Source organism: Silurus meridionalis, chromosome 4 (assembly GCF_014805685.1).
Source record: "Silurus meridionalis isolate SWU-2019-XX chromosome 4, ASM1480568v1, whole genome shotgun sequence".
In the NCBI taxonomy this organism is placed as follows: Eukaryota; Metazoa; Chordata; class Actinopteri; order Siluriformes; family Siluridae; genus Silurus; species Silurus meridionalis.
This window is the reverse complement of record NC_060887.1, coordinates 21,882,586-21,905,462: the sequence shown is the minus strand read 5'-3', so window position 1 is coordinate 21,905,462 and position 22,877 is coordinate 21,882,586. Positions and strand designations below refer to the sequence as shown.

The 22,877-nt window shown below is 36.9% G+C and overlaps 1 protein-coding gene and 1 long non-coding RNA gene across 3 annotated transcripts in view; one reads left to right on the top strand and one right to left on the bottom strand.

Annotated features, from left to right (window-relative positions):
- Positions 1-18,476, bottom strand: part of LOC124384417 — a 33,098-nt gene extending 14,622 nt beyond the window's left edge. Inside the window, exons 1-2 of the long non-coding RNA XR_006925392.1 lie at positions 18,357-18,476; positions 2,401-2,491 (exon numbers count right to left, since the gene is read on the bottom strand). This is a non-coding gene — a long non-coding RNA (uncharacterized LOC124384417). The remainder of the gene's footprint in view (positions 1-2,400; positions 2,492-18,356) is intronic.
- Positions 18,477-18,596: 120 nt separating this feature from the next.
- LOC124384416 (matrix metalloproteinase-16-like) overlaps positions 18,597-22,877 on the top strand; it is a 44,499-nt gene continuing 40,218 nt past the window's right edge. Inside the window, exon 1 of one of the 2 annotated variants that reach the window (XM_046847224.1) lies at positions 18,597-18,970. In XM_046847224.1, coding sequence (XP_046703180.1) covers positions 18,845-18,970 — 126 coding nt within the window. In that variant the 5' untranslated portion in view covers positions 18,597-18,844. The remainder of the gene's footprint in view (positions 18,971-22,877) is intronic. The other variant, XM_046847225.1, reaches the window with a different exon arrangement.

The following is a 22,877-nucleotide window of genomic DNA, read 5'->3' as shown; positions in this document are numbered from 1 at the left end:
TGCGTAGCTTTTTCAAACCACTGGTTTATCATTTCTGAGCAACCACAAATGTAGGCTAGCTTACAAAGCTAACAACAAAAAAACAGAGACATTCCTGATCACCTGATCATCATCATCTTTTCTTTGCTTGTGTTCAATGGTGGATGTTCAGCCTGGATACATTCAATAGGTAACAAAATTATTTTGTATTAATATATTGATGATGTGAGGTTTAGTTACCAGCGTGACACTTAAACAGGTAGTAGAAATGGCTACTTTTTAATTAAGTAAATGTCAGAGCCTAAACTTCTTTACTTTAACTTGAGTGAAAAAAGTGTGGTCAGTACTTCTACTTTTACCAGAGTCTTTTAAAACATGAGTATCTGTACGTTTGCTTAAAAGTGAAGGATGTGTGTACTTTTGCCATCTCTATCAATGCCACAGTAATGGCCAATTATCAGTTATGGTATGCGCTCTCTACTCTGTCAATCACAACAGGTCTCACTAATAGTGGGTATCTGTGACTCCAGGTTTCAAATGAAAGTATGCATGCACTCACATGAGAGTAGAATAGCAGTTTGTAGCTTGAAAAAAAGTTATGATGTTCTCTTCATGTGCCTTGAAGGTAACAAGTGTTTTCCCTATCTTTGCTAGTTGTTAGCTGTCATGTTAGGGTTAGCTATTATTAGTAAACTGTCAAAATAACAATTAGGGAGAAAGGGGAAGTGTACATAAACTACATAGACAAGTAATTAAGCCATTTACATTACACAATATCTGAAGAATAAAAAATGACAAATAAAGGACTGGTGAGAAATGACCTAAACCGTGACATAAATGTCATCTCCTTTGTGTACACATGCCATTGCGGTGTGTTTAAATTTTTAAGTGCTAACTACCAATGTTTGTTTTAGATTTCTCATTTCTGCATTTAGGCTGATCGCTCCTGGCTTGTTATTGTAAATGAATTCAGTTGGTCTTTGTTGTGTTCATTATCATTTCTAATGGTTGTGCCTCTTGAATGCATTTGTGTGTATACTGTGGCATTATGTGTTGTAGGAGAAGCAACCCTGTTTCTTTACCCCAATCAGATACAGTATTTTATTACATTGTAATTATCTGATTTTGCATGTTTGTCTTTTTCTCTTTTTAAAAGCAGGACCTTTCATAATAATATAGTTTAACATGTATATATATAAAAATCCATATATAACATGATTATTAGTTACTTATTGGTATTGCAGCTAAAACTGCTAATAAAGTCTCTGGAAAAAACAAGAAATAGGAACAATCTTTTTTATGGGTCCTTTTGGACAGCACATAACATGGTATGTCCTTTGAAACAGTACTAAATTCCAGGTACAATAGACCTATTCTAAAGCACTCATGGGTCAGTGGTGCATGTAGGTCAAGTCTAAGCCTGTAGTGGCTCTGACAGTTATAAATTGCAGACTGTTTCTCGAACTGAGTCCCTCTACTGTCATTCTAAACCTGGCTGTTGATTTAACACATGAATGCACTTATGACTGTATGACTTGTGCCCCTTGGCATTGTATGTGTGTGGGCTGAACGAAAGAAGCTCTATGTTTTCATGGAGGTGAAAATTCAGAGATAACCTTGAATTCTTCCTTGAATAGTTACTATAATGGCCAGCACGATTATTTAAGTGACATGCCTCTTATGGAAAGCAACAGAAAGTGGGTTTTGTGAATTGTGCATGTAAAATGGATTCAAGTTTAAGTTTATTTAAGCTTTTTACAGTGGACTTTATCTCAAAGCGGCTTTACAGAACATAAGAATTAATCAACAACACATTTTAACATAAGTGAATGATGAGTGTTTATCCCTGATGAGCAAGCCTGGGGTGAATGTAGCAAGGAAACTCCCTTAGATCAAATGAGAAAGAAACCTAAAGAGGAACCAGGCTCAAAAGGGGAACTCATCCTCATTTGGGTGATATCAATGATTATAAATTTTAAAAACAATACAAAAAAAGAGAGAAAGAACGACCATGAGCACTGGAGTGTGTGATTATGAGTAATGTCCTTTCTACAAATTTATACAGTCAGTTGACATTGTTGAACCAGGAGCTACAGTGCAACTCATAAAAAAGCTCAACAACCGAGAGACATAGAAGACTGGATACATATATATTACATGGGAGCCAAACTATTTAGAGCTTCGTAAGTAAGTAGCAATAGTTTGAAGTTGATTCGAAACTTAACAGGTAGCCAGTGTAGGGATAATAAGATTGGGGTTATGTTTTCTCGACTATTTTCTGGCTGCTGCATGCTGGACTAAATGTAGCTTGTTTATTAATGATGCAGGACAACCACCTAGTAATGCATTACAATAGTCCAGTCTTACTTTATGGGTTATTGTACAACAGCTATCGCAATTGTGGATTGCATAATGTCTTACCAGTCAGATGGTGTGCAGCATCCTGGGGATGTTGTCTGACAGGACTGCCGCTCCAACTCTGCTGGGGTGCATGCCAGCAGGGCGGAAAAACCTAAAAAAAAAAAAAAAAAAAAAAAAACGCTACCAGAGCAATTCCAATTATCAACAAAAAGAGTACTTTGTGTTCTTAGCACCATGACTGTAGCCATTTATTTAAAGCAAAAACACAAAGCACCTCTTAAATCCTTGCTGGTATGTGGGTAGACACTATAATCCTTGTCCTGGTGGGGTTCATTCTAGCATGGAGGACAACAGCTCGAAGTTCGCGTTCAGGATCGCTGGTACCTGCATGGTGACATTGAAAATACGAGCGGCAGGAAAACAGCGAGTGTGTACCCTACTTTTGGCTGCGGTAGCGCGGACATGCCGGACAATGGAATCTCCAAGAATCACAGTATCGTTTTCTGTCTTGCAATGGTGGCAGTGGGGAATGAGACGCCCTCGACCAGGGCTTGGCTTGCATTATCCACTTTTGCATCCAGGGTCCGTGGTGCCCTGGTTTCAGAGTAAATGATACCTAGGCCTGGGCAGAGAAACACCCAGAGTTGAGGTGGTGGGAGCATTAGATTCCACCCGTGAATTTACCTGGGACTGTTGAGCGTCCTCCTGACATGATTCCACCGCTACATTCCACTTTCTTAGATGGGCCTGCTTCACATGCAGGTCGTGGATCTGCTTCTCCACGACCTTCAACTTGAACAAGTCTTCACCTGTGCTCCAAGGCAGACGCACAACCGACATAGTGCTTATAATAGCGAGTACAACTGAGATAATCTGTGTGAGGCAAAGTAAACAACACTAGTGGCAGTTGTGCTAACAAGCTATAAGCACAACAAGTCAGGAAAACATAAAACAATTATATAAAAAAAACTAAACTCGCGGCATACAAGTCAAAAATATAAAATTGTTTTAAAATTTTTATTAGACATAGTGGTTGGGTTTGTGTGTGTGTGTGTATGGGTGTTTGTGGGGGTACATGTGTAGGCACAGAACAGAGCCTAGAATGTAACCCTGCATATTGCTCTTGTTAGAGTGGTAGAGTCTGCCGCTGCACTATGCCATCTTTTAAAACATTGCTGCATTTATTTTAATATTACCCCTTACAAAATTGAGTTAGCATGCAAAAACACTTAATGTGCTTTAATAGCAAATAGGACCAAAATGGAACACGTGACATTCACTTTTATTGGTCCAGAAAGATGCTGAACGGAAGCAACACTGCAAGACAGCAACTGGTGCCATCTCATAATATTTCTCAGCAAGTTATGATTTTCCTTTTTTCTTAATGGAGAAGCTCCATTTTATAAAAAAAAAAAAAAAAAAAGATTTTATATTTGAAAACTGCTAAAATATATCTGTGCAACACACACACACACACACACACACACACACACACACACACACACACACACATATATATATATATATATATATATATATATATATATATATATATATATATATATATATATATATATACAGTGAGGAAAATAAGTATTTGAACACCCTGCTATTTTGCATTTTCTCCCACTTAGAAATCATGGAGGGGTCTGAAATTGTCATCGTAGGTGCATGTCCACTGTGAGAGACATAATCTAAAGAAAAATCCAGAAATCATAATGTATGATTTTTAAACTATTTATTTGTATGATACAGCTGCAAATAAAATAACAGGAGGGGATGAGTAGAATAACTACAACATAGTTATCATGCAAGGCTCTTAGAGCAGACCACTCTGTGCATAATAACTTTCTATACTGCCTCAGATTTACAAGTGAGTAGATTAAATCTGCTACAGGATCTAACTTCATGTACACTAAACACACTCATTCATTCTCTCTCTCTCTCTCTCTCTCTCTCTCTCTCTCTCTCACACACACACACACAAACACATACACACACACACACACATACACACACACACACACACACACAAAAAAAAATCATCAATGGCCCTCATTTATCAATCTTCAGTAAATGTTGATGTAAATGTGTGCATAAGCCAAACTGAATTAAATTTTTCTTTCAGTTCAACAAAAGTTTAAAAAAGACTTATTTTCTTTATTCTCACATACATATGTTGTTCACAAAGAGTTTTTCTGATAGTTATAGTGTTTTGTTTTGTTGCTTTTATTGTAGTGCCTAGTTCTGCCCACAGAACTCCAAGTCCAATTGGTTCAAATTAACTAATGAATGAATTAGAGCAAAGACCATTTAGAGCTTCATAAGTAAGTAGCAATAGTGTGTAGTTGATTCGAAACTTAACAGGTAGCCAGTGTAGGGTTGATGAGATTGGGGTTATGTTTTCTAGACCTTGTGAGAACTCTGGCTGAAAGACTGAAAAAAACAAGTAGAATTTACATTTACTGGATACATTTATATGAATAACTATTTCTATGGCACTAATAATTATAATTATCATCATCGAGCGGTAAAGTTTTATTCATCTGAAATTCTGTTATTCATTTTCTTTATTCTTCTATTAATGCCAAGAAAAAAAAAAAGACAATGTATTTTTTTTATGTAAATAGTGTATTTGTATAATGTGTTTAAGCATTTTTATATCACTCTGAGGCAATTATCAGTTTAAAGTGAACTTCATGTAACATTTAATCATTCATGCTTGTATTCTTATATTTAAATCGACACAATTACAGTAGGAGAATGAGTATGATGTATTTTTGAGAATTTACGAGATTTTCATGAATACAAAATTTCTTTGGTATTCATGAAAACACTTGTACAAATGATTAATGGAAAAATTCATTTGTATCCAACTTGATGAATGAGGCACATTGTGAAGACTTTCCATTGACATAATTATTAATGAACCTAATTAGTGCTATGACAAAACTTAAATCTAACCTTAACCCCAACCTTAGTAGTCAAAAGAATATCTTTTGTCTATTCTGGCAGTGAAATGTAAGATAGAAGGATAATAGGATAGAAGGCTTTTGGCATTAAAGCATTTGGTATAAAAACATGCTTAGACATACATATAAACACGCATATATAAAAAGGTAGTGTTGTAAAAAGGTAATGTTGTGCATTGGTGTTTTTTTTTAAAGTGGATTAGCTTTTATACTGCACACTCCCAACAGGCCCGACAGTCATAATGATGAAGTCAAGACAGGTACATCTGGCTTATTGCAGCAAAGTTGCACCAATCCAGGCCTTTTCCAATCTTTATTTTTCACATCACTTTCTCACAATTATTTAGGATTACAAGGTTTATGTTCTTATGCCAGCACTCACCTCTTGTCTTTCCTAAATATTATCTTTAAATCACCATTGTCAGAATATTGTCAGGAAACTGGATTCCCATTCATTGTTTTTTGAGTAATTTGATAAGGGTTTTGTTTTATTATGGGATCAGCTTAAAATTCCATGAAAATGGCTTCATGTAATACCTCATCTGGATTCCATAGACATAGAGTTCTCCACAACTGCTACAGTGATTATATTAAAACTGCTATAATAATCTTTACATTTTGGACAGATTTGTACTTTATTTGGACTATTGTAGTGACCTAATTTGCAATCCAGGGGTTTCAGACTAAAGACTAAATCCCCAAAGCAACAGTTTATTTAAGATCAACCTATTTTATAGTTGTGGTGATAGTTCTTCTGAGTGAGGTTTTGTTGAATCCAATTTGTGAGAATAAGCTGGAAGCAGAATGCAGCCGCTTGTTAGGAAAGGATGAAACTCAATCTGGAAAATCTCGACCTCTGCGGTGACCTCTAAACCACACTGGTATATTAACCCTGATCTCTGTCCTATAACTGTTTTACCTCTATTGAGCAGGTGATCAGCAGAGACTGCTCTTCTAGCTAAATACACACAGAATTCCTCTGCAGGAGCTGACATGGTGAAGCTGCTTATTAGCCTATCTTTGACCCTCTTTTTTATATCAGAATGACAGCATGCATGATTGCCTGCATCTAAAGAACTTTGTTACCTTTAGAGCAGTAGAAGCTTACCAGGATATTGTACAAATGCCTGGAAACAAATAAATAAGTAAAACTGATATGTCGTTGGTATTTGTCAGTCTTATGGGGCGAGGGCACTTAATACACACATAGTTTATTAAGAATAGCTAAAAATGCATGTTATCTAAAAGGATTTTTGAGCTACATGTTTCTTAACTAGTATTATGTTTTAATGGAAAACACTTCAGAATATAATCAGCTCCTGAGTGATGCTACAGAAAGCTAAGGAGTAAGACATGCTCTCTGGGTGGTAAAGAAGGTGTTACTTGCTCTCCTGTCAACCCCAAATATAAGTGATATTAGTGGCTTGCTGGTAAAAAAAAAAAAAGCTAATGTGACTACCCTTGGTACAAATGTTAAATAAATAAAAAAATCTTGAAATATTACTTGACTGATGCAAAGAAAAGTAGACCCTGGCATGGAAATGAAGCATGCATGTTTTAGTGTTCATTGCTTTGCCAAACAGAAATGCTTTCAGATTCTGCACCTTCCCTGCACTTTGAATCACAGGTATAGAAATAACACTTCATTTGGAACTGCAACTTTTGGATTTCAGCCATTACAAACTCAGTTTGCTCTCTATTAAAGATGTCTGAACACCAGAGATGTAAATAGATGATAGTTTTAATGTGGGTTTGTGTGTGTATCTATTTTGGATTAAATATTAAAGAGTTTTTAACCATTATTCAAACCTAGTCATATTGTGTCATCTTTCATATTTGGCTTATTGCACACATTCGTCCTGCTGTCCAGTATTAAAACATGAGATGTCTGTAGACTTGACACATTATTTGTGCTAAAAACCAAACACTTCATTGAGTATTTGATGTGCCATTCATACATGTGAGTGTCCAGGTGTGATGTGCTAGTGTGTGGGTTGGATCTGGATGAAGAGACACAAAGTGGGATGATGAGCACTGGGGTGAGGTAAGAACTGACTTGAGTTGGACACAGTCAGATCTGAAAAGTCAGTCATTCTGGGAACAGAATGTGGTGGGTGTGAAGTGTCCAATTTCTTTTGAAAGTGAGTCATGTGAAGGAGCATCTGACAAGGCGAGCCAACTCTCAGCCATATTCATAAACATAAACACAAAGTATTAGAAGGAACATGACAATTATACTGGCACAAAAATCTGTATCACTATAACACAGCATGAAAGGGAGTCTCTTAAAAGTAGGCTAAACAACTAACTAATTAGGAATAAAGGCTTTTTATTGGATTTAGAATTGGGAATGTGTACAATTTTCTGAGAATCAATCCAAAATCATTAACCCTAACGTTTTATGTAATCTCATTTAAAAAATTTAAAAAAAATTGTAATGTACTGTATTAGAAATAATTCAAGAAGTTACATTTTTTAATAATTATTCAAACGATTGGTGTGATAATTATTAAATACACGTAGTTGTCAGCAGTTGTTAAAAAGGTTGAAAGTAGATTATTTTTCTTTTGGAGAAACCCTTAAAGGTTCTGCATAGAACACTAAAAAAAATACTAAGAAAAATATTTTTATTTTATTGTCAGGATTTTGGCCCTGGATTACATTTCCCATCAACCATTATATTATCACATGACTATCACATCAACCATTATGTATCAAGAGAATTAAAAATGTTATACATTAAAAATTACTTCATACATTTAAACATTAAACCAAGAAAAAATAATAATAAAAGTTACTTGTCTTGAATTCAAATACTTTTGCTTATGGCAAAATTGACCTTAATGGAGGGGACAGTAATAATAATAATATAAAAAAAAATTTCATGTACTGTTTCACTTTTCTGTTAGGCATATATGAGCATATATGTAGTTCTCATATACTTTTTGTATCATGATTTTGGAATTAGAACTCAAAGCATTTATTGTATTATGCTTGTTTTCTTAATTTTTCTCTGCTGCAGAATATTTGCCAAAAAAATCTAAATAGAAATAATTAACAAGACAAGTCATTTCCTGCATGCATTAATCTTTATTTTAGCTTAGCATACTTATGGTTAAACAAGTTGATTGCACAAGAAATTAATATAAATACAGTTTTCTATTCTCAAATGTACTATTATTTATTTTTACTGTACATTAGCAACTATTGCATTATTGCAATAAAATTACAGTTTAATTACTAACTTTTATGTTGTTGTAATTCATTATTGTATTCCTAATTGGACATTTAGCTAAGGGATAATTTATCTAGTAAATTACTAGAAAATTATACTAATTATGTGGTTTTCCTCTGAAAGGTTAATTATAATAATCGGCAATCATTTTATCTGTTTATTTTCCACACAGCAAATTATTGTAAATTAATGTTATTCTACTGGCATTTCTGCTGCCATTCTTTAAACTAAGTACCTAATTAAGTAATGGATGGATGGATGGATGGATGGATGGATGGATGGATGGATGGACGGACAGACAGACAGACAGACAGATAGGGCATAGATAAATAGATTACAAAATATATCAAACAATTCTATATGGCACTGAAAATATAAGGCTTTTTGTCTTATTATTATTTTTGTGGGCTGTGCATGTGTGGGTAGTGCTCTGTGTATCCATCTCCTGTTGTTGAGTATGCCAATATCACTTTACAGTGTTGATAAATGTTTAAGCCAAATTATTGTATTAGAACAGAGTTTGTATTGATTTTTAGCTGGATGTTTTCAGAGGACAAACTAGCTGAGCACAGGGTTAGAAATCAAGCTACGTTAGTAACCAATGTCTAGACAAATTTCCCTTACTCCAGCATACATAACTAAATATAGATACCTATGTATGATGTATGTATGTCAAGAACCCCAAAAGCACATATAAAATGGCTAACGATGTAGAAATGGATAAGCAACCTCAGGTCTTGAGAAGCTGATGACCTACAGAACAGTGGATCAGATGGTGGATGTGCTGTCTGCAGGAATGAAAAGCAACAAACTACATGCACTCATCTTAAGTGCATAGTCCACTGCAATGCTACTTTTCTAGTTATAAATACGTAATTTTATTTTTACTGCTTGATGATGATTATTAGTGTGTTTTTTGAAGTGATTATCTTTGATTAACAAATGAAAATCTAATTCAATTGTTCGATTATTATGTACAGTGTGGCCTGCTTTATAGCATGAAATACAAAACATTAATATATATTTAACAAAACCAAAAACACTAATAATCTTCATCAAGCAGTTCTTCACTACCTTTCGTACATAGTTGATAGTGGCAGAGACTCCTGATATTGGAGTGGGTTCTTTAAGGTTAGAAGAGAGTGACCAGATCATGAATAATTATATGAAGTTGCTGAGATTTTGACTCTGAAAAAATAAGTAAATAATTGTTGTTTCTTCTTCTAATTTTCTTCCAGTGATATTTTTGTGTGATTCTTTTACAGTTTGAATTAAGAAATTTCTTTGAAGGTGAGTGGATTTTATCATGACTAATAATTATCTTTGACTTACTGCACATCCTTTTTTATGTTCAACTTTCTTGTAACCCCTCTGAATTATTTCCAATGTAAATCATTTTAAAGCATATTACTCAGCAATCGCTATAAATTATTCAGGATTTTAAAGGTAAGTGGGTGAAGTACAAAGCATACTGATCTTTTCAATATATATTTAAAAAATCTCAGTTTGTGCAAAAGGATTTTACTTTGTGACCTTGCAGTTAATCATGGATATTTATATTCACATTGAATGCTCATACTTGTGTTTATGTCACTGATGCTATAATCATCAACAAACTGACTGATCTACACACCCCATGAAACTGCGATTTGGATAATGAAATGGAAATCTAAACCATGGACTTTTTCTTTCTCTCTACTGTCATCAAATCCTATATAATCTTTGAAGTTGGACATATTAATGTAAGAATGGCTGTATAAATAGCTAACTACCACCACTTTGCCTGCTGTTCAAGCGCATGGCCCAATTCTGCTATCCCTGCTGAATCTTTGTTTTGGCTGTCACTCATGCAGGCATGTAACATACCAAATGAAAAAAAAAAAAAAAGCATTTTGTTTATTGCAATGTTGCATTGAGATATAAACAGTGTGGTTGTATGGCATGGTTTAATTAGTTTAAATATCATCAGCTACTTGCTTCCTTTATGATTATTTGAGAAATACAATGAAACAATTTGATATTCTTTGTACATATTGTTCAAATGTTAAAAAACTGTGTTTATACCATAGGCATTCTATAAGAGTAATTAATCTTAAGAGTCATTTATTTGGATCATTTAAGCATTAGCTTGTCAGACCTGTAAGCATAAACAAGTGTATCAGATCTCTGTTATTAACACTTGATTATATTTCAGTATATTGACCACTGCTATTAGTCACAGATACAGACGCATTCATAAATTATAGAAAAGCAGTCCAATGCAGCAAATGAACTTTTACTGACATGTGCACAGCTTACAGTTTACTGGTGCATTTGGACCCTAGGTCCAAGTGCATCAATTTATGTGTTGTGTTACTATGTAATATAACCTATGTACAGGTCGTGTTTGGATGCTAAGTGTCCGTAATAGCCTACTACACCAAGCATCAGTCATAATGATATCACTTATTTATCATTTCATTTAAAAAAGCAGTGTAACCAGGGTGACCTGGGTAAGACTGTATAGGAATGTGACTGAATGTGATTTGTGTCTGTGCCTTTAGCACCGTGGTAATGTAAAATTTCTTATAAAATAAATAATGTAGCAATTCTACTTTACCCTGAATACTACCATGCTTAAGGACATACCTTCAGAAACAAAACTTACAGTATTATTATTATATATTTAAAGTCAAGACATGTCAAGTCCAGTATTCAGGCCCTCTGAATTGGCTCAGTGGCTGAAGCTCAGCAATAGTAAAGTCTGTACCATCTCTGCTCTATGGCTGACCCTGTATATGTATATTTTGGATCAAAATGTTGTTTCTCAAAAGTAAAAAAGAAAATCACTAGTTAAAGTGCAACTACAGTACATGTACAGTGGAACAGTTTACATAAAGTGTAGCTAAGTAACACAATAAATGCCCAGGACATTACACATTAACTACAGAAAAGTGTTATGTGAAAATACCAGTGCAGCAATTGTCGGTAACCTTTTGGCTGTGGTAGCAGTAATTGAGCATGTTAACAGCATCAAAAGAGACTCATAATAGTAAAACAGGGTCTGATAGCAGCAATATAAAGTGCAGGTGTGCAGTGATGTGTGCTTTTGGGTGATTTTCTTTCCAATTCAAGTCTTATTCTAAGTGCCTCAGGGAAGAAGCTGTTTAATAAGATTCTAATGGTGGAGGCATGGATGCTCCGGGACCTTCTGCCAGATGGCAATAGGTAGAAATGTCCATGTGGGAGGTGGTAAGGATCATCTTCAATGCTGCTGGCCTTACACATGCAGTTCTGGTTGAATAAGGCCACAGTGGTTGGTAGAAAAACCCAAATAATCACTCAGTTTTTCACAAATTTGCTGTAGGGTCTTGTCTAATACAATACAGTTTCCAACAAATGGTTGAGAAAGCTGATTAAGACATTCTTTGTTATTGTCCCTCTGTAGAATTAGGGGGGTGTTATTTCTTTTTCATCTTCACAAAAAGTGAAGACACTGCTGGGCCTTCTTGAAAAGGCAGAGTTGAGAGTCAAGGACAGGTCCTATGTGATGCACATACCAAGAGATTTCAAGCTTTTAATTCCCTCCACCATTGTTCTGTTAAAATTTTATATGAATATAGTTGTCGCACAGCCATCAAAGGAAGGTGAGATTCTATATCTATGGCCCTATCAGCCGAACATTTCCAGACTGACCATGACCTGAACCATAACATTCATCTGTCTATTTAAATAGTGTCTGGAAACAACTTTGAGTATACCTCTACCAGCTTACATGTATCACTGTCAGGATCCAAACAGGCGTTGGCAGTCACAAAGGCAATGATTCGCAATACTCAATGCATCCAATAGACTATTCCATACAAAAGTGTAATACCTATGCCAGGACCAAGGGTGGCCTCTGCAAATCTGGGTTATGGGCAATATGCGGTTGGCACATGCTGAGCTCTCAACCTCATGAATGCTACACTGTGAGCTTATTCAAATTCAAAGTACTACCTTGCTCTAGGGCCAAGGGTGTTCCTGAAGTATATGCAGATGGTCCCGTTGCTTCAGATTGCTAGAGGCATAAGGATGCTGACATATTTGGATTAGCTGGCCAACCAGGGCATCTCCATCCACCTCATACATTACAGAGCTCAGTTTCACAGTAAACTTGCAAATTGAAATTAAAATTGAAAAAAACTTGAAATTAATTTAGATTCACTGATTCATTTTGACTGTTCATTGATAGTCAGTAACCAATCAATAACCCAGAGCTTTAACCACTGAGCTACCACCTTCCCAAAGCACATCACAGTGTTGTGGTATGCTATTTTGCTGTGGGCACATCGTGTCGTGACCTTCCCTGAATTTGCAAGGCAACTTTATTTGTTACCTGAGTAAAGTGTGGAACCCTCAACCTTGTACTAAAGCCACTTAAACTAAAACATGTCCATTAAAACTTTAGCAAAAAATGGTTGACTTGTAAAAAATATCTGACCAGAGTGACCTTTGAAAGTCATATGAGAATGAGAGAAAAACCTGTTGGCTTTTATTATGATCGGTTTCGACCCTTTGTTACTAAACTGACCAGGAGCTCTTTTGTTTTTCCATAGACTGACCCACAGGGTCATGGGCATTAATAATCATGACTCTCGTCTATGAGATGTCCTTGAATTCTGTGATGCTGCTACATGGGCATCATCATACCTCGTTACCAGGTTCTACAAGAAGAATCTTACACAATGTTTCTTGTATTTGACAACTTTGTCAGTTACGAGTGATGAATACAGAATGGTATTGATAACAAATCTCTGTTATGGTCTAATGGTCATTCTGACTGTACTGAAAGTGCACATACACAATGCATCCAGGTGATATTTACTGCCCCTGATGGTTATCCTCTGTTCACGGAACCACAGTTATATGAGTAACTAACACTTTTCCACTTGCTTGCTGCTTTTTGCTTGGTTTTGAAATTGCTCTGCTTATGGACTAACACCTCCACACAAACACAAACACACACACACACATATTCCTGCATGCACACACTTAGTTCACTATGCAGAGAGAGAAAACTGATATCACACATTAGTCACTGGCCCTCTAGATTGTCCTTTACCATCTCCCTCTCAGTGCAGACCTGATGTAAACTGCACCCCTACATGATACAACTTTAATACAAGATACTACCACATAATCCCTGTACAGAGGATTAACTGCCTACCTGTGATGATGTGATTGTGACTCATATAATTATGGACCTTTAGTATTACTGGCATTCAGTAAAGCTTAGTAATTGTGGTGACCGACCAATATGACTCAAGGGAGGAACTGATGAAGGTAAAAGGAATTTGGAAAAGGAATTAAGGCTATAGCTATATATATATATATATATATATATATATATATATATATATATATATATATATATATATATATATATACAATCTGAGTATATTTATTTATTTCAGGTGGCAAACATTTTCAATGGGTACTGTGGATATTTGAATTGTGAACAGGAAACACTGGCTGGTGAATTATTGATCATGAATTGATTTTGTAAACATGTGGGTCAGCTGTTTCACTATTACCTTCTTTGAAAACCACTTTCCCATTCTGTCTAATTAGGATTTTAACCTTAATACCTTACCTTAATCATTAAAAACACAGACATTGTGTGTGACACAGGAGTCACACTAAAAACAAGTTTTATAATCCACACAGTGTGAGATGTACAAGATGATCATAAAAAACCCCAACAGCTTAATTCTTGTCAGGCAAGCAAACAGGAAATAAACAATAATTAGCAAGTTATTATTGTTGCTGCTAAAAATAAAATTCCATTTGAATTTGTCAAGTTCTCTGTTTTAGAATCATAAACATCATTTGAAAAAAAAATTGTATCGGAAACCTGCAAGGCTGGAATCTAATAATGGATCTGAAAAGTCTGCTGTCTTTGTGCATCATTGAGCTTAATGAGCACAATCAGACAGCTTCTTGTATTTTATAGGACAGCATGAGAGTGTGACTGTTGCTGTGTTTCCGCTTTACTGCAGGGGGTTTATGAATTTGACATGCAAAGTGATGGCAAAGAGTGAGTCTCCTCAGCCTGTCATATCAAAAGAGGATTTGACATTTCTCTCTTCCCCAAGAAAAGCGCTTCCTGTCAATAAATGACAGCTCCTCCTGGCCAGGGGGTCTCACCTCCCTACTCATGCTCAGCATGGCATAGTGCTCTCAGCACACCCTCTGACAGGCAAGGGGCTTTATCTGGATGATGAACATGACCACATTTCACTGTTAGCACCTAGAACTTTGTGATCACTCCTTCTTTATCACTCCTCAACCTTTTGAGTCTTCTATCGTGACACCAGCAACCCTCTCCCACTTGCACATGAAGAGTGACACATAAAGCAGGCGTTTTTCTTACAGTATACTATCATTTTGTAGCTGAATAAATCATAGTTGTTATTGAAGAAGATGCTTTAAGGTTAAAAATGGAATATATTTGCTCATGCTGACCTCATAACAGAAAGCACTGGTACAAGCTCATAAGCTATATACTTTTCTACATTATTATCTACTCCTCCTACATTTTCAATACATATCTGCTTTGCCACAGATGGCATGTTCTTTTTCCTCAGAGTGAATTTTATTTTTAAATATATGCCTAATACGGTAAAATTCTATTATTAATATACAGTATTGTATTTAAAATATTTATGTTCTATTCTTACAAAATCATTAAGCCAATAGTTTTGTAAAATAGCTTTGCATTTATTAACATTAACAACAGCTAGCATAATATATTTGTTTCAAAAGATATTTTCAACTAAGTAAAATTTCGGTCTAAAAATAAAATCATCTTCTTCCTCATCGTCTTCATCGTCATTAGCCGTCTATTGATGGCTTCATCTTCCTTGGATATGAACGAGGAACCCTTTGTCACAGAGATTGTCAGTAACATTCATTTCCTTTTACTGCAAGTTCTGGAATAGTTTGGGCTAACTGGAGCAGTAAGGTAGTCCCGGTTTCCTGAAAAGTCGTATGAACTCAGCTTGACGTGCGGGTCCTCGGTTTTTAACACTGCCAACTTGGCTTCCGAAAATTACATGCTGGTACAGTGGAGTCTTCCTACTGAGGTCTCATTTGTTCAAAGAAATCCAACTACTTTCTTGTCTAATAGAGTTATTTCTTTGGTATGAGACCTCAGGATCTACAATGTGATTATGGTGTTATGATGAGAGAAAGATAAACATATACGTTTTAGAAATAAGAGTAATGGCACTATGTTTCATCTGCTTACTCATATCTTTCTTTAAATTTTAGAGCTGGTCTGTTAGGAAAGCTAAAAGTGTTTTTCAGAGCCATGTTTTTGCTGAGGCTGTGTTTAAAAGAGGGAACAGATGCACTTATAGTATTAAAAGGAATATTCGGAGAGGAGGGTTTTGGGGCACTGGAAAGAGCCTTGAGGCATCAAGCCTCCACTAAGGATTACACTGCTTAGGAGGAAATTGTTAGAGGGGGAAGTGAGGGAGGAGGAAGCAAGGGAGGAAAAGCACCCATGATGGCACAGATGGCTGCTGAAATGAGTGTGAGTGCTCTAGTTTAGGATGCCATTATCTTCACACGTCTGCAGCAAAATGCCAGGACTCTGACCATAGCACCTGTTCTGCCCCCGACTCCCACCACCATAACCACTATGAAAAGGGCAGCCATGTACTCAAGGCTTTAAGAAATGCTGATCTGTACATAAAAATAATTAATTTCCAAGCACAAATTATTTTACATTTTACATTTAAGCTCATTTGTCTCAGTTGTATAAGTGACTAATTTTTCACAGGCGCAAGATCAAAAAAGTGAATATCACTGACAGTTGGTGGATAAAGTTAGAAGCATGTTTCCTGAAGGAGTATAACACTTCATGAAGAGAACACCAAAGTGAAAATTGGTCCATTTCTGTTTAGACATCATTTCAAATGCTTTAATATTTTATTTTATTACTTTTTATTTGATCTCCCTGTGAATAATACAGCTAACCCATGGCCCTAGCTTCATTGTTTGGTAAATCAGTAAAGGTATTAGATGCTGTCTCTGGGTCAAGATGGCTATTAATGGTTCAAGTGCCTCCTTAAGGTCCATAATGGTTATGATGAATGTTATTAGGATTCACACAGAGCATGCTCATTTAGTGAGTATAGTGGATTCCTTTGGATACTGTGCAAATTGAAATCCCATTATGGTTAATGATGTTGGTGTCTACCCTGCTGAGGAAGCAAAATTGATTTGCACTCTTCATTTTCACCTGATTCCATTTTTCATCCATTGTGATATGCAGTGTTGTGCTCGTTACTAAAAAATAGTAACTAGTTACAGTTACTCGTTACTTCATTTAAAAAGTAACTCAGTTACTTTGTTGATTACTTACACCAAAAAGTAATGCGTTTAAAGAACCTTCTTTAATGTTCCATTAATGCCCTTTTATGCGTTATGATCTATACAAACACAAAACTGACTTAAACACAAAGTCATTTTTAAACACTATTTTATTGAAGTCAGACCAGCACAAACTAAATATATCACAAGGATTTCTAAAATAAATAACAAAACAAGCTGAATAATATATTCACAATCAAAAACTAAAGTGGCTTCTGCATTATAAAAGCTGTTGTGTTGAGCTCTTAAACATTATCCTTTCACAGCTGAAGTATGAAAACTATCAACAATGTACAACATAACCCCGGGTTAGCTTCTAGCTTCTAGCTCCTCAGGCATGGAGGTCATGGAGGAGCTTCAACAGATTGGAGTTGCTGTTTATCGCAGTAGATACGAGCTTCGACCCAGAAAGACACAGCTTACATTTGACTTAAAAGACACAGTGCGTCTTCTTCGTGTTTACAGTGGTTCATCCACCAATCCTACAATGCGACGCTGCTGTAAGCAGGTTGGACTGTAGTCTACACTTCAGCCGAAATTAATTCATTTATAAAAGTAACGGGTAACCATACAATAACGGTAATGGAGTTACTTTATTTTTAAAAGTAACGCGTTACAGTATTAGTTACTGTCAAAAGTAACTTTACCGGTATCGCGTTACTGCCCAACACTGGTGATATGTGTATTTATGTGCATTTGAAATGAATGATTTTTTAGGATTGTATTACTAATTATATTCTACGTTTTGCAGCAATATAAATGGCTTGTGTGTTTTTTTTTTTGTCTGTTTGTTTGTTTAATATTGTTTACATGCAACACAGCAACACAGAAATGTGATATCCAGCACACTGAGTGGTTTTGGCTATTATTTCCCTCTAGTGGACAGAAAGATTTTTGGTGTGCCTCTGCCTCCTGAGCACTACACTGCATCAAGGAAATGTACATCAGACAAAGGAATTAATAAAAAAAATAACTGAATTTATGTGCAGTTTATTACTCTGTAAAATAAAAAAAAATATAGTAATAGTGGTGTAAAAAAATAGTGGTGTGCCTTTACTGTGCTTTTTTTTTTTTTTCTTTTTTTCTACATGTGCTTCTGGATCATCTTTGTTCCTTTTTTTGGGGGGTCTTCAGGTTTATAGCTACACAGTGTATTATATTCATGTGTGCATATTTTTTTCCATAGTTGTAGGAGGAGGAGCAGTGAATGCATTTTGCCATAGAGATATATAAACATACTATAAAATAATATAAAATATAAAAAATATTTATATATATATATATATATATATATATATATATATATATATATATATATATATAGCACGTATTACTATTATTATTATTATGTAATAGTGTAATTATTAGAAGCGTATTATTATTATTATTATTATTAGAATTATCAGTACCTCCTTCCTTATGGTCCATGATGTTCTGAGATTGGTTGGTGTACGGTAAGCAGCTCTGTTGTTACGCGCCTCTCCAGGGTGTGTGTGTATGTGTATGTGTGTGTGTGTGTGTTTGTGTTTGGAGATGGATGTAGGGGGTTCGTCCGGTATTGCGCATGTGCAGAAGTGCAGGCGAAAACGGTTGAAAACTCGCAGTAGAGTCTGCGCGTCCTCGATGCTGCTCAGCACACAACATCATCAACATATCGGGCGTGCTGGAGGCGAGCGGCCAGCTGACACACACACACACACACACACACACAGCACAGGGTCTAAACGTGGCTAACAGCGTTCCTCCGGATTTCTCCTCTGCCTCGCCACAGAGTCCTGCATCCTCCTGACCGATGTTTCCGACCGACTGAAACACGGGGATTTATTCCTTCCGGTTATGTTTTGTTGACTGTTAATAATAATAAGAAAAAAAAAACAGCCAAAATCCTGTCTACATTATGTTTTTGTTAGCATTCCATGCTAGAAGACGTTTGACTAGCGTGTACCCGGGGCCGCTGGGTTTGCAGTTCGTGCTGTGGATTGTATGTGCTGTTTACGGAGAGGAGCAGCCCTTCAGCGTGGAGGTAAGGAGAACCACTGGCCTCGCAAACATGCTGACTCTACACTACACTCCTCGCATTTATTCCCAGTTATCCTTTTTTCTCATTCAGTGAGACTTCTTAAAACTTCAGTTGATATCTCCTGAGCCTATTCGAGCTCCAGAGCTTGTTTGGTTCGCCCATATGCCTGTGGCTTTATTTGATAACAGGCGGTTTTCTCAGCTCCAGCACCCAGAGTTCAGTGATTAAAGCTGGCTGAATACACAAGCTGTCAGGAGCGAGGTGTGTGATGTCCAGTATCAGAGTTATCTTACACCACACCATATGCTGTATCAACAATCACACGTATAAGATACTTTGTGCTTCCTTTTCCCATTATCTTGTTCCAAGGCCAGTAGTGGAAAGACAGCCAAAATATATCCTGACATTTCCTGACAGTTCAATTTTCCTGGATTATATACTGCGTGTTTATTGTGTTTAAGCAGCTCAGATGGGCTGCTCTGACTCCAGGGAGTGAAATCACTTGATACTTCTTAGATGTCCTTTCAGACATCTGAGGTTCGTAACCAGAGGAGAGTCATCTAGCCTTTGCACAAAAAAAAACAAAAAAAAAGGTAGATAGTAACAGAGCGGGTGTATCACAATCCCTTCTAACCCGATTATAATTAGGGAAGTGCTTTGGGATGTTGGTTTCACTTACAGGATCTCTTCATACATTCATATGTATGTTGGAGCTTTTAATACCTTCTGTATTTGAAGACGTTAAACAGATAATCGTTCAAGCAGAAAAGAATAGGTGACCTGAATTCTTCAGAATCCGAGCCAGGAGAAAAAACGAAACGTAAGCACATGCTGTGTGTCTACATTGCAAATGAACACTGAACCTAATCTTCTCGATCTTCAGGTCTCTTTTACAGTCCAGTTGGTTTTGGAAATTGCATTGGGACTCAGTAGTGCATGCAGACATTTAGAGTGAAATATATATGTATTTTAAGAACTGAGTGGGATGATCTCCCACCAAAATAGAGGGTTGAGGGCAAACTTATTTTAAGGCAACATACGAACCACTGTTTTTTTTTTTTTTCAAAAGTTCAGTGGTTTGAACTTTTCAGAATTAAAGAGGGCTAATCTCGGCTTCTGTGGTTTCAAACCAATTTTCAATTCATCAGCCAAGACGCATCTGAATATCTGCTAATTTTCCTGAAGCAGTATTCGTTCTGTCTGCTGAGAGTTTGCAGACACTGCATCCATGTGGAGTTTTTAAATGATAACCGTGTGCGTTCACTTGTATTCAGCACTGATGCGGTCTAGCGTGTTCTTGGCTGCTTTGTTTTATAGACATGCAGGGAGTCTTGAGAGCCACAAGATGAGTCTGTGTGCTTTTTGTCTAATGACTAGTCTGAGCTGTAGGGAGGGTTTTACCTCTCTTGCCTGCTATTACTCATAAGGTTCTGCTGGTTCATACGTCAGCTCTATGTTTTCCCCTCCCGCTCAGAGAGCATGGACACACCATGACCTCTGCACTCGCTGTGCTCCCTCTCATCCCCCATGCCTCCTACTCCTCATAGAGGAAATGTCTTTCCTTTGCATTTTCACTGCTTTGTGACTTTTATATCACAACTAAAAAGCTACTACTTCACTATGAACTAGTTCTGCCACAGTGACAATAAAACTCAATCTCATTTCTAATTTTCTTCCCCAAATGGCCCTTATTCTCAGTAGGGTGCCATTAATTTGTGTATGTATATGTGTATAGTATATATATTTTTTGTGCGTGTGTCACGTTAATTGCATGTGATGGATATTGAGTGTGACAAGAAGACAGAGTGTTGTGCAAGAACATAACATTCAAAAATGATTGGATATGAAAGTCTACAATAGTAAGAAGAGATTTGCACACACATTCTCAGGGGGACTTTCTGCAGCCGGCTTTGTCAAAAGAATTATGGCCATAAGTCATGCATCACAATATGGTCGGCTAAAACTAACGGACTGAAAAAAAGCGGAAAAGCCGCTCTTACATGAGTCACTTTTTTTTTTTTAAATCATAGCAATACATTCTGTTTTCTGGAAATTTTATGACTGTATTATTCTGAGTAGGAACAGCACTGCATGAGCTGTGTATCATCGCTGTATTTCAACAGAAGCTTTGTTCAGGAGGGTGTGTGTGTGTGTGTGTGTGTGTGTGTGTGTGTGTGTGTGTGTGTGTGTGTGAGAGAGTGTGTGAGAGAGAGGAAGTAGAAGAGAAGATGAAATGCCTACCTGCTTTAGTGTTTGTTATCTTTCATATAGTTGATGATAAAACAATCAAAGAACCTGGAAGAAACAGTACCTGGGATAAAGCATTTTACTTGCACTGTAGGCAACTTCCTCCTTCACACTTAATCAGATCTGGGGGGGAAAAACTAAACAATTTGCCTTTCTACATTTTTCTGTGGCTGGAGCAGTGGTTTTGCATGAATGAGTCAATTCTCTGCTGAGCATCAGGTGCAAAGTCCTGGCATGAGTCATCCAGGTATTGAGACAGACAGACAGAAAGAGACACACACACACACACACACACACACACACACACACACACACCATACAATCCAGGATGACCAGCTAAAGTCAAACCAACTCCAAAAGTGATCCTTATAATAATCACATAAATACATAAGCATTATGAATATGCATGCTTGTTTGTTTGATTGTTTCTTTATTTGTTTCTCAGGAATCCAATAATCTTTTAATTCCTGCTGGGTCTTAAACAAAGCACTTTGTGCTGCTGCATGACTGGTCAGGCTGCTCAAGATCTCTCTGAATTATTGAAAGGCGCACTAGTGTGACACCAGATGTTGATGTGGCAGCAGCTCAGTCACCGAGGGCAACATCCAACTCTCTTTTTAAAAGGGTCACAAATGAACAGAAAGGTTTATTTGTTTTGCTCCTTGACTCGTCTGTCTGTTTATATGATGTGGTGAGAAGCACTGTCTCAGTGTTTATGGCTGGGAAATAAACTGCTTCCAGAGCGGCACCAGAACAGGCGGCTCCTCCCCAGGGCTGTTCCCTTTCTTGTGTCGTTCACACTGACCTACTAGTGAGAACCCTCGTAAGTCATATCACAGCTCGTTTCGAACTGTGTAGAGTCCTACTAGAGCCCTGGCAGCCTGGGTGTTCCAGTTTATTACATTGTGTGACAAAATCAAAATCTGTGCACACCCTGGTTTGGGAGGGGGGACTGAATCAAACCCTAAAGAGGGGTTCTTTTTTGAAAAGCATTAAACGTAAAAGCTTGGCATTTAGCCATTTTGCAAGGGGTGTGTCTGTGTGTGTGTGTGTGTGTGTGTGTGTGTGTGTGTGTGTTCGTGTGTGTGTTCATTAATTTTCTACAGTGTGTGTCATGTATGTATTGAGGGGGGGGGGCTGGAGTTGTGTTCTGTACTCAGTGCAGCATGTTGCGCTCACACATGGTCTTTCTGACGTCAGCTTGGCTTTACTGGGAGAACAGATTTGTGTGGAGCCCCTGGGGTGGATATGATATTTACAGTGTGTTTACCTATCACACAGCCCCCTGAAACAGGTAAACATGGTGCAAAAAATAAGGTAAAAGCATATAGGTACGGTTGCACACAGCCTTATATTCAACCCGATTGCCCGATTGAAATTTATTTGCCAAATAGATCAGAATAAAACAGGCAGGTCTTGGTTTGTTTCGCACACAGAGAGCATTCTTTATTCCTGAAATGCTGAGCAACTCCACCGCGATCACAAACTCTTCTCCTCGCTGTCTGTTCAGCAATCGCACTGACGTAATCGCACTCGCCGCGACAGAAATCATTTAAAGCTCGTGAACAGCACAAGCAGCATGGTTTAAAAGTTGAACATGTTGACCAGACTTGCACTCCTTGTTGTTATGGTAACATCGACATAAATTCTCACTCGGTGCACG